The sequence below is a fragment of the Thunnus thynnus genome, chromosome 6 (genome assembly GCF_963924715.1).
Source record: "Thunnus thynnus chromosome 6, fThuThy2.1, whole genome shotgun sequence".
Lineage (NCBI taxonomy): Eukaryota > Metazoa > Chordata > Actinopteri > Scombriformes > Scombridae > Thunnus > Thunnus thynnus.
Window position 1 is genome coordinate 18605504 of NC_089522.1, and position 15461 is coordinate 18620964.

At 38.9% G+C, this 15461-nt stretch overlaps 1 protein-coding gene across 1 annotated transcript; it reads right to left on the reverse strand.

Annotated features, from left to right (window-relative positions):
• Positions 1 to 1141: 1141 nt before the first annotated feature.
• Positions 1142 to 7885, reverse strand: LOC137184563 (mitochondrial glutamate carrier 1-like). The gene is made up of 10 exons (XM_067592354.1): positions 7783 to 7885; positions 6628 to 6727; positions 5092 to 5217; positions 4536 to 4591; positions 3908 to 3998; positions 3694 to 3809; positions 3353 to 3548; positions 3095 to 3252; positions 2889 to 2964; positions 1142 to 2766 (listed from the first exon to the last, which is right to left on the reverse strand). The coding sequence occupies exons 1-10, from the start codon at positions 7844 to 7846 to the stop codon at positions 2607 to 2609; spliced, it is 1143 nt and encodes a 380-aa protein (XP_067448455.1). The 5' UTR covers positions 7847 to 7885; the 3' UTR covers positions 1142 to 2606.
• Between the last annotated feature and the right edge of the window lie 7576 nt (positions 7886 to 15461).

Consider the following 15461-nt stretch of genomic DNA (forward strand, 5'->3'; position numbering starts at 1 on the left):
GCTTTTTTTTTTTTTACTTTGTATGGATTTTTTTTTTTTCAATATTTGAAAACTTCTCTTATAGCATCAAAGACATCTCTTGATCCTGATACCGGTCTGCATCAGAGTCCTCCATTACACACACAGCCCCAGTCACATACTCTGCTTCCTGCATTGGTTTCAGGGCCTGAAAGTATACCAGTAAATCAACACAAGTCCTTTCCAGTACTGAAATACATCCTCTATACCTTGCCAAATATAATTCATGTAGGCTGATATTTTCATCAGATTACATGTGAAAATGTGTGCATGAGAATGTGCAGTGCTGACATTAAAATAAGTACATAAAGGATGATTTTTATTCCCTCTGAAGAAAGGAAAATACACTTTTTCAATTCTTTTGAACAGAAAATAAACATGAATTCCATCAGCATACATCTATCAACTAAACATGTAGTAGATATCCAGTTGTAGTGGAGTATACTGTAGTTGTAGATACTAATTTAGAATCATCAGTCACATGATCTCCAGGAAAGCCAGTACTAATTAGCTGTAGTACATAGTATACGGTATCAGGAATAAGGTGCTTAAGGTGGTAAAAATGTATTATGTTTTAGCAGAGTATGGCTTTAATGCAGCTTGTAAAGAATCAAAATGACCCACTTAAGAGAATTTTCTTTTAATGTTTTAAAATCACTTTCAACCTGTTAACTTACATCGTAAACTAATTTGCATTATATTTCTTCCCAACCGATTGTATCTGATATCCCCTGTGATTAAGTAGTTTTCCAGGTTTAGTAGTGTGAGGCTCATGTCAGAGTTTCACCTTTCTCTACTTGAGCTGAAAGGACAGCTGGATATTTAGTTGAGGGGATAGATATGCATGCGGTGCAGAAGAGCCTGCAGGAATACCCCGGGTAGAGTTTCTCCAGCACTGCAGCATGAGCATTTCTACTGGCACAAATGTATCCATGTGGGTGATACATGTGCAGAGGAGTAGGGTAACACCTTTCAAGCTTGCGTGAGAAACCGTATTAGATGGTCTCCAGTCAACCTGCTGCTAGTTTCCAAAAGCTCTATCTGAGAATACATTACTGAATGAGTTCCATCTCTGTGATTGTAGACTATACACACACACTGCACAAATAACACAAGTAAACAGTGCATTTATTAATATTTATTCAGCATGTATAAATCGGTATTTACAAGTGTACTCAGCTGGTTGAAACACTTTCAACAATTTGAAAATATATAGGATACATATTTACAGTGGTAAAGTTGTTAAAAGCACCTCGACCCACTGAATTTTCCAGAAGAGAGAGTGCAGCACTCTGATCTGCATCTAAATGCCTCACATGATACATTGAAGTGGGCTTGTGTGTCAATTACAGACAAGAAATCCTGACCAGTCACAGACAACCACTGTCAACTAAAAGAAAATGGCCAAGTGTGGATTATGTTGCACTTTTTCAGAAGACTTGGTCCCGAAAGCACAGCGAATCCCATCAATAAACTCCTGTCCATCATCACTCTAGTTAGCCTCCATCAAAACAACATCTCCCTCACCATAAAGAAGTGGGTCTCCACTGCAGAAAGCCTTGTGGAGCTGTTTAGCTGCAGAGTTCAAACTTACACGTTACATAATCAGAGTTGTGTAGGCTGCCATAAGAAACATTCACAGTGCCCGGAAAAAAAAACCCAAACACCTAAAGCACAAGTGTTTTGAAAAATAAACACCAGAAAGTATCTATGGTAAGCTACCACCTTGTGACCAACTACAGAGAAGTGTAGATCATGAGAATGGACAGATAATTTAGAAGCACGGGAAACCAGTCTTTTTAACAGAGAGCAGTAAAACACAGAATCCCTGTTTAAATGGCGGATAAATGTTTCATTGTAAGCCATGTTTTCCAGATCTTTTCCTAACCAGGGTGTTTGAAGGGCAACATGTGGCAATCATTGTGAAAAAAAGTTATTTACCGAATCAAATCAACTTTATAAACAACTACACTATATACATAAACAGGGATCAACATCCATGGCGCAGTTTTACATATAACCCTTTAAAACAGGATTGGAGCCATTCAAGTCAAGTTTTGATTTCTTGTCATTATTCGGAAGTTGCCCCCTGGCACACTAAGTTCTCTTTTGCCACACCATGTAACACTCATCACATAGTGATTGGCAAGATGGGGGAGTTGGAGGGAGAGGCAGGTTAGGGTTACATTGAAGGGCAAATGATAAGACACGGATTTAGCGGTAGGGTCTAAATCTTATGAACCACAGAGAAAGGTTTGCTGCCACAGGAGTAAAGTCAAGTCTTATCTGGGTGAAATGATGATCAGTGAGAATAGTAACTCTCTTTTCTCGCAGTAAGCTCCCCTGAAGCCCATAGACCCGAATGTTTCAATCTGAGTCTCTTAAGTACGAGACAGTCATGCTAAAGGCATCATTTGAAACCACTTTGAAATAAAATGACGTCTCCCTGGTCCCTTTAGTGTTTTACTCTGAAAACTCCAACAATAAATGAAAGATACACAGTAATAGAGAGCTGGATCCATGACTATGCCCAGGGCATAGCTGCCTGTAATTTAATGAGGCGGCAGAAATGCTAGGAAACAGCTTGTTTATGCAGAGTAGATGTTGTACGGGGTGTACCCCAGCAGGAACTCTCCAACTCCTACAAAGTACACAACCTGGGCAATGCCAAAGAGAGGGGCAATGACGAGCGCCCGGCAGCTGGCCCCCTTGAGGAAAGCTCTGGGACCCTCCTTTCTCATGATCTTTCTGCAATGGAAGCAAAAGCTTAGAGTTAGCATGTAACATAAGCAACTTACACCAACCCTGTAAGGGCAAGGGGATATGTTTCAGCCCAGTTACAATTTCTGAGAATAAGGTGACCATTTTACCTGACACAGTCCACCACTCCATTGTAGGTTTCCTCGTTAGCTCCTTTTTTGAGTGATTGTAGCCTTGTCTTGACCACTGCACAACCATGTAGAAATGTTTAGGCAAACCATAATAAAATCAGTTAAACAACTTCAGTTAAAAACAAAACTCATTCGACACATTTAAGCAAATGCCCAAATTTCAAAACACTGATTGTTCCACTAACCGTCGCATGGGCTGACAGCCACAGCGGCAATGGATCCAGCCAAGCATCCAGACATGAAGGACCAATAGAAGGGCACAGTTGGATTTTCAGATGACTGTTGGCCGAGCTGGTGCAGATGTGCAAAAAGAGGGAAGTACACGACCGAGAAAGGGATGTCCCTACAAAAGGCAGCAAATAAGCATGTTCACCATATTAGAGACCGTTGACTAAAGATGGAAAGCCATGTTAACTAAATGCAAGCATTAAATATCATCTCACCTCATCAATGTGGCCGCGAGTCCCCTATACAGTGCTGTGACACCTTTAGTCCTCAGCAACTCTCTGGTGATCTGCATGGCCGACACTCGGATGACTTGAGGTGCAGGGCTGGCGTTGTAGGAACGGCTAAGAACAGCACTGGTCCCCCCCATCTTCAGAGTCGTTACCACGCTAGGTATCACCCTCTGCTGGGCCGCTGGCAAATACAGGAAAGATACTCTCACTGTCTTTCACCATAGCATTAAAAAGACATCTAACATCAAATTTCTAAATGTATTATTTCATACAAGTAATCAGTTCTACTGATTTCCCTTTAATTTACTAGCTGCAGACTGCCTTACCTAGCCTGCCGGCATCCTGAAGCTGGATCTTCAGCATCTCCATAGGTGTGGTGACAATGACTTGGCACATTCCTGCACAGCATCCTGCCAACATCTCTTTCAGCACCGTCAACTTACTACCGAAGACAAGCAAATGCACATTTGTGAGGCTCAAATCCAAGCACGATTTTGTCGTGTACACCAAGACTAAGTCCTTTTTAGTGGCACTACTCACCCATCTTTGCTCAACTGGTGGCGGAAGAAGTCGTTGGCAGCTAGTTTGATGGCCTTCTCAGGGGTTACCAGGGTGAGATTTACTGCAGCACCTACAACAAGAAGTATTGTTCATGATGAACTTCATTCTTATGAGATAAACATACAACCACTCTCACATTTCAAACAGACAGCAATAGTTTATGTTAATGCTTTTATCTTCAGTGCAGGCTGTGCTGTGAGCTGTAATATTTGAAAACAAAATAGAGCTGGCCAGTGCCAGATACTGTGGCCCACAAATAATTTTTACTGTCTTTCAAGGTAGACCGCTGATCCACTTACATTTAGCCATTAACTTAACCATTTACATAGAATTTGAACCACTGAAACAATGTCACAGCATATCGGCTCAAAGAAAATTAAAGAAGGTTGACATAAAAAAGCTGAAGTGTTCCTCCTTGAGAGTCTCATTAAATTGGTAGGTTTGGTATAGGCGACACGCAACGTCTTAGTTCCATTAATTTTAAATATGGTAAGCCAATAAAAACATATCACAGATCTTTTGTACCTCTATATGATACCTTTTCAAGGAGACTATTCAACTGTCATATCTCTAAAAATGCCAGTATGGACAGTGTGACGAGCTTTACCTCTGTACATGCCAAAGTAGCCTTCAGATTTAACTGTCTTTATTAGGCAATCCATCCTAGGAGGGAAAAAACAAAACAAAAATGGATTAGTTGTGCAAATTATTTATAATAAACACTTGATGTTTGTGCAATCATAATAAAGTAACTGTAGGAAGTTACAATTAGAGCTAGAAGTCATAGTCCTGCTCCTGGAAAGAGCTTTCATACCAGGAAAAAGTTATATTCTGCTTTCCCAAAATAGTCTATTCACAAAAATGCATTACTAAATACTGAGAATCTAACTTGTCCCCAACATGGGTCCAATAGCACTTGGTAACCTCAGTCTCTCAAGCTTGATACTTATCACAGAGACAGAAGCTGTGAAGGTATCACTATGTGGTGATGATGAATTGACTTTTAAGAAACTTGCATCATTAGAAAAGGCTATTGTATGAATGTGCATTTCATTAAGTATACAATTTCAAATCAAGAGAAAGAACAGGTTTCTGGCAACGCACGAGGTGAGTGGGAAACATGACCTATCAGTAATCTTTCTTTTGTCGAGTGTGGCTCTTACATGTTCTTGTATAGTTGCTGCCCACTGCGTTGGTTCTGCAGGCGGGTCTTGGCCAGGTCGATTGGGAACACACAGGTGACTCCTACCATGCCTGCAAACCCTCCATTAATCAGTTTGGCTGGGAGGCTGTACAAAGACAAGTCAAAACAGACATGAGCATAACAATCATTCCTAAAAGTGGAGTAGGGTAGGGCTGAAGTGACCAAACCTGCTCAAACCAACACTTTATAATTATTTTTGGCAGTGGTCCTTAACTTAATTAAAAGAATCAATAATGTAAACATACTCCATTACAAGTAAAAGTCCTGCATGAAAAATCCTACTTAAATAAAAGTACATAAGTATTAGCAGCAAAATGTAGTTAAAGTATTGCAGTAAAAGTAGTGGTTTGGATCCTCTGACTAATATATTATTATATATGACATCATTAGATTATTAATACTGAAGCATCAGTGTTAGAGCAGCATGTTACTGTTGTAGCTGCTGGAGGTGGAGCTAGTTTGAACTACTTTATATACAGTCAGCTAGTTTAGTCCAGTGGTTCCCAACCTAGGGGTCAGCCCCTTCCAAAGGGCCACCAGATAAATCTGAGGGGTCGTGAGATGATTAATGGGAGAGGAAAGACGAGAAAACAACAAAAAAAAACAAATCTGTTTTCAGTTTTTGGACTTTTTCTCTAATCTTTGATTTTTGGTGAAATATTAGATCATTCGAACATTTATTGAAATGAAACCATGTGAGAAGTTTAGAGGGAAAAATCACTACTTTGTGGAGCTGCTAACAACTCATAGATCATCTGAAATGTGACCCCGACTACACACTGCTTTTTGTAAGACATCAATAGCCAAAAAGGTTGGAAACCACTGGTTTCATCTTTAACAATGTGTTATATTTTAAAAGCTTGTTATATTAATCATTGTGTCAAATCTTCATCTAAAAAGTAACTAAAGCTGTCAAATAAACAAAGTAGAGTAGAAAGTACAATATTTCCCTCTGCAGTGTAGTGGAGTGGAAATATAAAGTAGCATCAAATGGAAATGCTCAAGTAAAGTACAAGTACCTCAAAATTATACTTAATTACAGTACCTGGGTAAATGTACTTAGTTTCCACCACTGATTTTAGGCACAATATCAAGGACATACTGTAGACAGACAAATAATTCATTTTGGTTTTTAAAGTGTTTTTAAAGTATGTAAGACATTAGCCAATGGGGTTCTATATTGTAGAGTCATTGCATCAGAACTGAGTATAGAGTGACTGCCCCTAGGAATCTGGTCATCCAAAAATAACTTGTAGAGAGTAAATCAAACAACATACACATTTTCATGAGGCATTACACATCCTGTAAGGCTTCTATGATTTATCATTTTAGCTCTTAAAAGATTACCAGATGGCAAACTAGAACTGTTTTCTATAATGATTAATAGAAGTAAATAACCAAAACATGCTTTACTCCTATTTTACTATTTGAGAAGCAAAACATATAACGTTGAAGGGTTTGGTGTATTGTTGTCATCGAGAGAGCAAGTTCTTACCTAATCTGTTGTTGCTGGGCCATGGTTCTTGGTTGTTGTGAGTGCAAAAGTTGGTCAGCACAAAGACAGAGGCCGTGGAGGGAGAGCAGGCTGAGAGTCCCTGAGAGACACAGAGCAAGGCGAGAGTAGAAAGAAGCTCAGGGTTATATATATAGGTGAGCCCAGCCCTGTAGATCCAAGGGTAAATTCAACATCACTCTCCACCCCCTGCCCTGCCAGCCATGAAATGGAGCCAGGATCAGCCATCACCCTACTGAAATCAAACCACAATCCAAGAAGCTTCCAGGGATGCACCTGCCTACTTTGTGAGGGGGATAGTTTCAGTTGCAAAGACAGCTTCTGTCCAAAGCTTCATTTTTACAAAACACACTTATTGAACATAATATTGGTTACTCTTTTCATGAAGTGGGTAAAATCAGATAAAATCCACTATTCACTATTTATCCACTATCTTATTCAATTTCTTGCAGATATAAGCCTAAGATAAAGAGAGTCAGTATAGTAAAATACCATGACTTACGTTATATATGCAAAAGTTGCTGCAACATAATGTCAGATTAATTTCACTCATAGACAAGTAGTATTAGTACTAGTATTCAAGAATCCCTTCTTAGACTGGAAATGATAAAATACACAAAGGGCAACATTCAAGTCAAGATTTCTCCACTTTTATTTCAAACTTAAACCTATTTGGTCCTAATGTACTTCAAATGATTTCAAATTGAGCTTGAAAGCACGCCAAATGTTCAAATTGTAAAACAAAGCGATTCTGTAATCTGTGACAGGTGAATCTAGGGGTCAATAATGGAAAATAGATGTATGTTTTGAGAAAATATTGAGGGCCACCAGTTCCTGCTATCACAATTCAGTTCAAAACTGGTTTTGCTATTTAAATACTATGAACATTTTAGGTAGCCTGACCGCTGATAAAAACTTTTGGCAGTGTCCTGATCAGACACTGGATCTCACAGGTCACAGATTAAGGTGTAACATTGATTTCTGAATATATTCTTACGTTACACTGCTCTAAACCAAAATTTACACATTTTGCACACCTGCAGTGTCACTTTAACAGCCGGCTCCAGGATACTGACAAGGACACCTAGCAAGCTGGATATCTTGATAAGAGCATGCATTAATGCATTAATGACTCACCTTGAGATGAAATCAAAGATTTAATTTTGCTACGACAAAGTTTAACTGCCGACTCTCCCCACATACAGTTGAATAATTGGAAGGAGCAAAACAGCACATGCAAGTCAGGGGCGTTTCAGATCTGAATACTTGGCCAATGATCAGAGTTCCTTTGTAAAGTGGGTCAACTCATCTCAAGAAAACCAAGACGAGCATGATGCAGCATGGTTGGTGCCAGATCAGATCAGCTGGAGGGAAGATTTGCAAAACTCTTGAGAGAGAGACTAACCTTAAATCTTAACCTAACCCTAACCCTAACTTTAACCCTAACCGCACTCGCGAGAGCTCATCTGTCCACCTGATCCAACCTAGCATTTACCATGTAACATTTCTTCGAGGTTGTTTAATTTCGGGGACCTTTCTCACAGACTTGCCTAACACTGGTGTAACTAATTAGGCCATATTAATAATCACTGCATTTAATTTCAGTGTTCCAGTGGCAGGGCTGTGGTATTGTGCATGCTGTCTCTCTGACAGCTTAATGAAACATTGAGACAGCCATCATTGATTTTTAACTTATACACCTGTGTCCTCTGGAAGAAAGGTCCTCTATGTGTACAAGTAAGTCTGTGTGAAACCCTACAGAAACCCTGGTAAATCTATATATATGAATAAGGTCATTATCATCATCAGTATGCACAGACAGTAGACTTTATTTAATAGGGGAATGCATTTATTTTGCATTCATTTATTTTCTTGTATCCATTACCATTTCATTCATGTATACAGGCAATACAATCCACAATAAAGCTCTAACGCATGCTCAACAGAGTATTTTATCGATTGCAATATCTTGGCTAACAAACTAGAGAAAACATAAACATGAACAGCTGAGGAGCTGAGGTGCACCACAAACACTGCTGGTCCATGGTAACATGGACCTGGTCCACGGTAGCAGCTGCATCATTTGCCATACACGTGAATTGCTGGTATCAGTATTCTGGTTCAGGTTTCCAAAGCGGGCTGGTTCTCATTCTTCAAACTTCCAAGTGCCATAGTGCACCGGTCATGAGGGATTTGGCTGGAGCGGACACAGTGGTGTGTGCGTGAGTCACAGCGTCTACAGCTACAACAGAGGGCCACAGGAAAATACAGCTGTGGGTTGACATTCTGAGGACAGCCTGGAAAATGAACAGCTTGGTACACCAGGGAGAGAGGCACACAGCTACGCTGGATCAGGAAAGTCCTTCCAAACCGTCCTTTCAAATTGGTGTCCTGGAGTGGGGGAGACAGCTGTTTGAGGCTGTTCTGTGGTTGAAATTATGACAATGTGTCAACTTTTTTCATGAGTTGGGAAATGTGTCAGAAGAGATGGTGATTGAGAGAGTAATGCCTTTTCACCTCCATATTTCTTTCACTCTGTTTTCATTATGATCCAAATATTGATCCGAGATGCTGTATCAAAATATATATTTGCAATATCTCTACCATCACCTCCCTGTTCTGATGGTGCCCAAACCACAAGGCTGTTGCATCAAATATTCTTATAATGTACATCACCTCTTCAAAATCACTTTGTTTTAAACATGCCTCAACATTGTTGAAATTGACATTTCCACAAGAAGTGTGTGAGTGTGTACCGGTTGTCACCTGTGTGTAACAGTAGCCACTGCAGATGGTGGTGTTGATAGCCACACACTGGGCACAGTCGTGCCTCTCAATCCATATGGTATGATTCTTCAGCATACAGGCACACACTGTTCCACTCATCAACACACAAAGCAGCATGCATTTGAACACAAACAAAGGCATGCTGCAAATGCACGTCTTGCAAGTCTGATATACAACACACCACCCAGGCTGCTGAAAGACAGTCACTCTGAAAAAAAAAAAAACAATTGATGCGCACACAATATCAATATCAATATCATTGCAACAATATCAGTTTGTTAAATCTTATGCAAACCAAAATTGTAGGGAAAAAAACATACCTTGATATACAGTATGACCCTCTTGTAGTTCAAGAAATTATGGAGGTTCTCTTTTCAAAGTGAAGATGATCTTTCTCTTTCTGGAGTCACCCTCTTGTTGCATCCACTCAGTGCCCCAACTCTCCCCTGTTCCTCTCCTCTGTGAATATCTAAAAAGATCAAGGGTGTCCATCCTCTTTTATGGAAACCTTAATCCACCCCGACTGCCCTAGAAGACTTCAGTCTACATCAACATCATTCCAGAAATCACATGTAAGCTGTCTTCAATGTTTGGAGATAAAGGTGGTCTCAAAACACACATGCACACAGAGAAAGAGAGAGAGAGAGAGAGAGAGAGAGAGAGAGAGAGAGAATGTACAGTGTTCATTTTCACAGGTCATACTAAAGAATATGAGGGATGGGGGCATTCTAGTATTACATAATGTTACAGCAGGTCAAGGATGCTGCCAGACATTGTCTGTAAAAACCACAAACAACAACAAGAAGTTATACAACTCCAGCCCTGACCCTTACACAGGTGTGGCTGACCAAAAGCTGATCCATGTGGTGGACCACACATTTTAGCTCATGAGAAGTCTGATTTCCATGCCCTTGTTTTGATTTCAGCTGCAACGTTTACCAAAATTCTTTGAAAGTGAGTCACCTTTTAAAAGTGACACATTGATGTGAAATGAGACACGTCTTTAATAGCATGGATGCCTATTTGTGCCACTTAATAATAAGTTGGTGAATCAATTGAAATAAATCCATAATAAAAATATCCATTTTATTTAGTTATCAAATGTAAAAATAAATATTATAAACATATAAAACAACTAATACATCTGTCCATGTCATCAACAAAAAATAATTTATAAATAAAAACAACCAAATAAAAAAAAATGGTGAAAAAGAATTAATCAAAATAATTTTTACATTTTTTATTTTCCCACTGGACAATGAGATTGGACCCAAACTGTTACAAAAAGCTGTCACTACAGAAGTTGCTAAATTTACTGTTTCTTATCATAATAAACAGGAATCATCTCAGTGAACACAGAAAAACAATGAGACTGTAAGATAACTTGAAATTTAAGATTTACAACAGCCAAATGAAATGAAATGAAAATGAAATGATCATAAATTGGAGTTGATTGTTGTTAGTGATCTCATCTGGCTGATGCTGGGTCAGCACTCACATGTTTTTGCCTTACTTGAGAGAAAAGGTTATGTCCTCCTTTTTTAAGCCATTAAAGCTCCCATCATTCCCATCTGTCCCTAATGGGAGTGGCCATGTGCCCTCAAATTTTTCCCTCATAAAGTAATCAATAAACATGTTTACCAGACACACTTAAGGATAAATGGCCAATACTTATCTGGTGACCAGAGACTTGGAAACTGTGAGTTTGACAGTTGTAAACAGAAATTATCATTATTATTACATTAATGTAGTCGTTGTACTGCCACTGGTATCACTACAATTAAGGGTGGCCACTTAGGAGTTTTGAGTTTAACAGTTTTAACCAGTTAAAACAGTTTTTGTATTAGTAGTCGAAGTTGATGGGAGTTTTTCACCTACTGTTTATGTGTGTTAAATCACCAACACTCCATTGATAAATTGATATTATTTGTAAGTGCCAAATCTCATTCTAATCAACATGTCAAAAATGAAGTGCGCAGGGAAAAAAAAACAAAAAAAAAACACTTCTTGAACCTGCTCCCAGATTAATTGGCAGGTCAACATCACAACATCAGGACTGATTGTAAAAACATAAATAATCATAAATGCTGGAATGATTCTAATCAATTGAGAAACCATTTCATCTAGAGGTTAAATTCTTCAATCACCTAGTGAATATAGCTGCAATTTACCTTTAATTAAAAAACAGCATATTTGAAAATCAATACTGAAAAACATAAATTATAGCAGCAGTTCCATTAGTCTACTTAAACCCAGAATACTCTGATTAGATTGAGATTTTGTCACAGTTTTCTGCTTCTGACCCGGCCCCTGTTTCTGTCATCCTCTTTTTTTGCTCTACATTCATGATGTCGGGTCACAGTTATGTAACAAATCCATCAGATAATTACAACAAAGTGGGTCGGTGACAGTTCACCAACTATCTGTCCTGACACAGATCCAGCTGTTTTGAGACCGATGCGACAAGTGGCAAAATAACACATCTTAAACTATGGATCGAGGCATACAGAGTAATGATTTGATACTTTATGGGTCATACCTGAATTGAAATAAAATCATTCAACAATCCCTTTATTTGTCCCCAAAGAGCAACTGATTGTGCAGCAGGGACTTAAAAACACACAAAACACATAAACACATACATACTATACACAAGTTAAAACTATTTAAAAGAGAAACTATGAGTAAAACTATAAAACCATGATAAACCATACAATATTTAGAATTTATATTCATGATTGGTGTATGTTCTCATATTATTGTTCCCAAGTTGAGAGATGGCAGAGTTTCTGTATCTGTTGTATTTGTTTAATAATGGACTCTACAGAAGGAACCAGTATGGTCAGAAACTCTGCATGCAAAAGTAAATGTTGTCAAGCAGGTTTGTTGTGTAGTGGTCAATCCCAAACCCAAGCCATATGCGGCTGCTTCAAGGAGAAAGAGGTCTCAATCAGAAACAGGCCATTAGGACAGGTCATTTGGTTGCCCTTCTGTTGCCCCTCTGTTCAACCCCTCCCTTGGCTATCATCATGACATCTGCAAGTGATGCCTGAGGTTTTATTTGTGTGTCTCTCAGTTGCAGACAATACGGGTAACTCTACGCGCACAGATGAGGCCATGGAACTGGGTCAGATTGAAATTTGTATCATTAAACCTCACATAGGTACACAGTGAAATGATAAAACTTTCTTGGAACATGCTGTACTACTATAAATGTAAAAACAATTTAAAAAGAAAATCTTAAAACTTAAAAAAGAACCCTAAAAAGTTGTTGTTTTCTTGTTATTCATTACCATACATTTACATTTTGGTCCACCTTTAGGAAACAAACCTTTTAGCAAAGGATGTCAATAATAATGCTAAACTGCTGAACATGTACTGCAGGTTACTATTAAATCAAACCAGTGGCTTCTGATATCATTTATACAGTCTGCAGAACAAGTGGAGTTGAGTGGGGAGTTTATTTGTCATTAAAATGTTGTTTAGTTTTAAAGCTTTAAAATGTAAAATGTGATGTGAAATTGATGTTGGTAAAAGTGGGGGGAGAGTAGTCTGAATTGGGTTGTGGAGCTGTGCTCCATCTCATACATCGCACTCATTTGCCAGCCGCGAACGATTCCAAGCCGGTGAGCGTCACATCCGCCCGGCAGCGCTGAGATGCTGCTCCGCCGAGCTTCTCCTGCGATAGCGGCTCACTGTGGCCCATGATTTCTGTTCATTCGCTCACCCACATCAGGTGATACCCTGTTAGGGTAACTATTGGCTCTTGTCTCAGACCTTCCCCGAGGTGATTGGTGGAGTGACGAGCACTCAGCATGTAGCCTCTACAATGAGCTTCCACCCACGAAGTTACAGGCGAGTAGCACGACGAGTAAATACACCCGGTAAAATGCATGCACTCTCTGTAGTGGTGTAAATAATATCAAAACTTTGTGTTTTTACAGGGTGGATGTCCCTGATTTAAAAGTCGAAGTGGCGATTATACAATTCCTATTATTAACGTCTTGGTATCTTACTTATTTCTAACTTGGCCGCAACGTGCCACCCGTGGCATGCTGGGAAACGGAGTCGTTTCAATCGGACTCTTTCTAATCCCTCCTATAAAAGGCATGCAACTTGCTCTTACTGCATTTTCAAAAAAAATAACAAATGTGGCGTTTCTTTTAATAAGAATGCAACTAAATAGGCTACGAACAATTTATTGGGATATGAATCTTCCATTATTGAGAACATTTTGAAATGTCCGCATGATATTTTTACACAAGGTAAATACGTATTTGGCCTACTGGTGCCTGGTTAAGAATCATAGAAGCTTTACACATAAGAAACATAAGAAACAGGCAACTCCAGCATTTTTAAACCTTACATGGCCTACTGTGAATAATCTGACGCTTCACACTATCACCTCATGATCAGTCTCTGCACTATACCAAACTTCTGAACCACAAATCTATTTTACATTCATCAATATTAATAAATTGGTGTTTAATCCTTAAAGAAACTTTCAGGGAGCAGGGAGAATGTATTCTTTCAGTTTTACCCTATTCCTTTAAGGTTAAAGTTAAAAATACTCACAAGCACACTATAAGATGGTCCGGTGTTAAATAAACAAGAGAATATGACAGTCATCATGATTTCCATGAATGTTATTGTATGTGAAGAACACAAGAACATTTTTTGATGGTGATTTGTGATTTTTTTTAATAAATATGGGTCAAATTTTACCCAGAACACCCTCTACAGTAGGTATAAAAATGTGTATCAGCCGCACAATAATAAATATTATACATATTTGTATACTTTGGGTCACTTGAGGAAAAGTTCAGGCTTAAGGAAATACAACATAACAAAATAAAACTTCTTCCAGAATCACTATATTATATGTCTCTTTAGAGTGCTACCATGCTGAAATTTAACAGAAAGCCTAGTAGTGAACAGTAGTAGAGAAAGCTGATCCCACAGATCTTTCTCCCACATGCTGATTTGACTCACTTTGACCACTAGATGGCAGACAAACACAATCTCACTCTCAGTTTTCACTCTTGATCATGAAGTGGATTCTGTATGAGTCCATCTTTTGATTTCATCCCTTTGATTTCATCACAAGTCTCCTCCGGAGGCAGCTGTAACCGGAACAGTGTAATTCACATGATCAGAAACATTTCATAACACTGCCAGACACTAAAGGGATTTCATTAAATCGAAGCCAAGGCTCAGTGGGACAGATGTAAAAGGAACATGGCCAGATGTCACAGCTGGCATAGAAAGACATTTGGTGCTCACAGCCCACAGGTAAGATATTTAGGTGATATTTGTTGTGCTTTCATATGAAGGAATTCAAGCTGAATTGCCCTTAAACTGCATATCTTTGTGATCACACTGACAGATCTGTAGGCGGCAGTGAACATCCTGCTTCCCTGGTCATATAATAAGTAGCCAAAGCAAGGTCCTCTTCACACAGAGGGACAACAGCAAAGAAAGAGGAGTGGATGTACATCTTGTTTGACAGAGGAGTTGGGAAAAGATTGCTGAGAAAATAATTAAAGACTGTCAAACTTTCCAATGAATGAAATTAGAAAATGAAACATCTCTAAGTACAGCTGATACAAATAGTTGCTAATACATTTGCTTAACGTGCCGCTCCCTATACAAAGTCTAAATAGCAAAGGAAGATGATGCTCTTGAAATTGATTATAAATCTGCCAGTATTTTATGAGGATATCAAACAACGTTCTGTCATCCTGGGTTAAAAAACAAGACAGCCTATTTCAAGCCAGAAGAGAGATATTTCTGGGGCCAGTTTTTTTGGCTGACCTTGGGACACCTCAGGAGGAAGAAGAAATAGTTCGACCCAAATCATCATTGGTGTCCTTGAAGACACACTCTTATTATTAATAACCTCAGGAATCTGGAGACTACTTCCACTCCTCCCATCTTCTGCTCTCCTCTCCGTAGTGATCTTTCCATGTCCTAACTTTTTCATTCCACCTTTTTTTTTTTTTTTTTGGTCTGTGTGCACCTTCACTTTG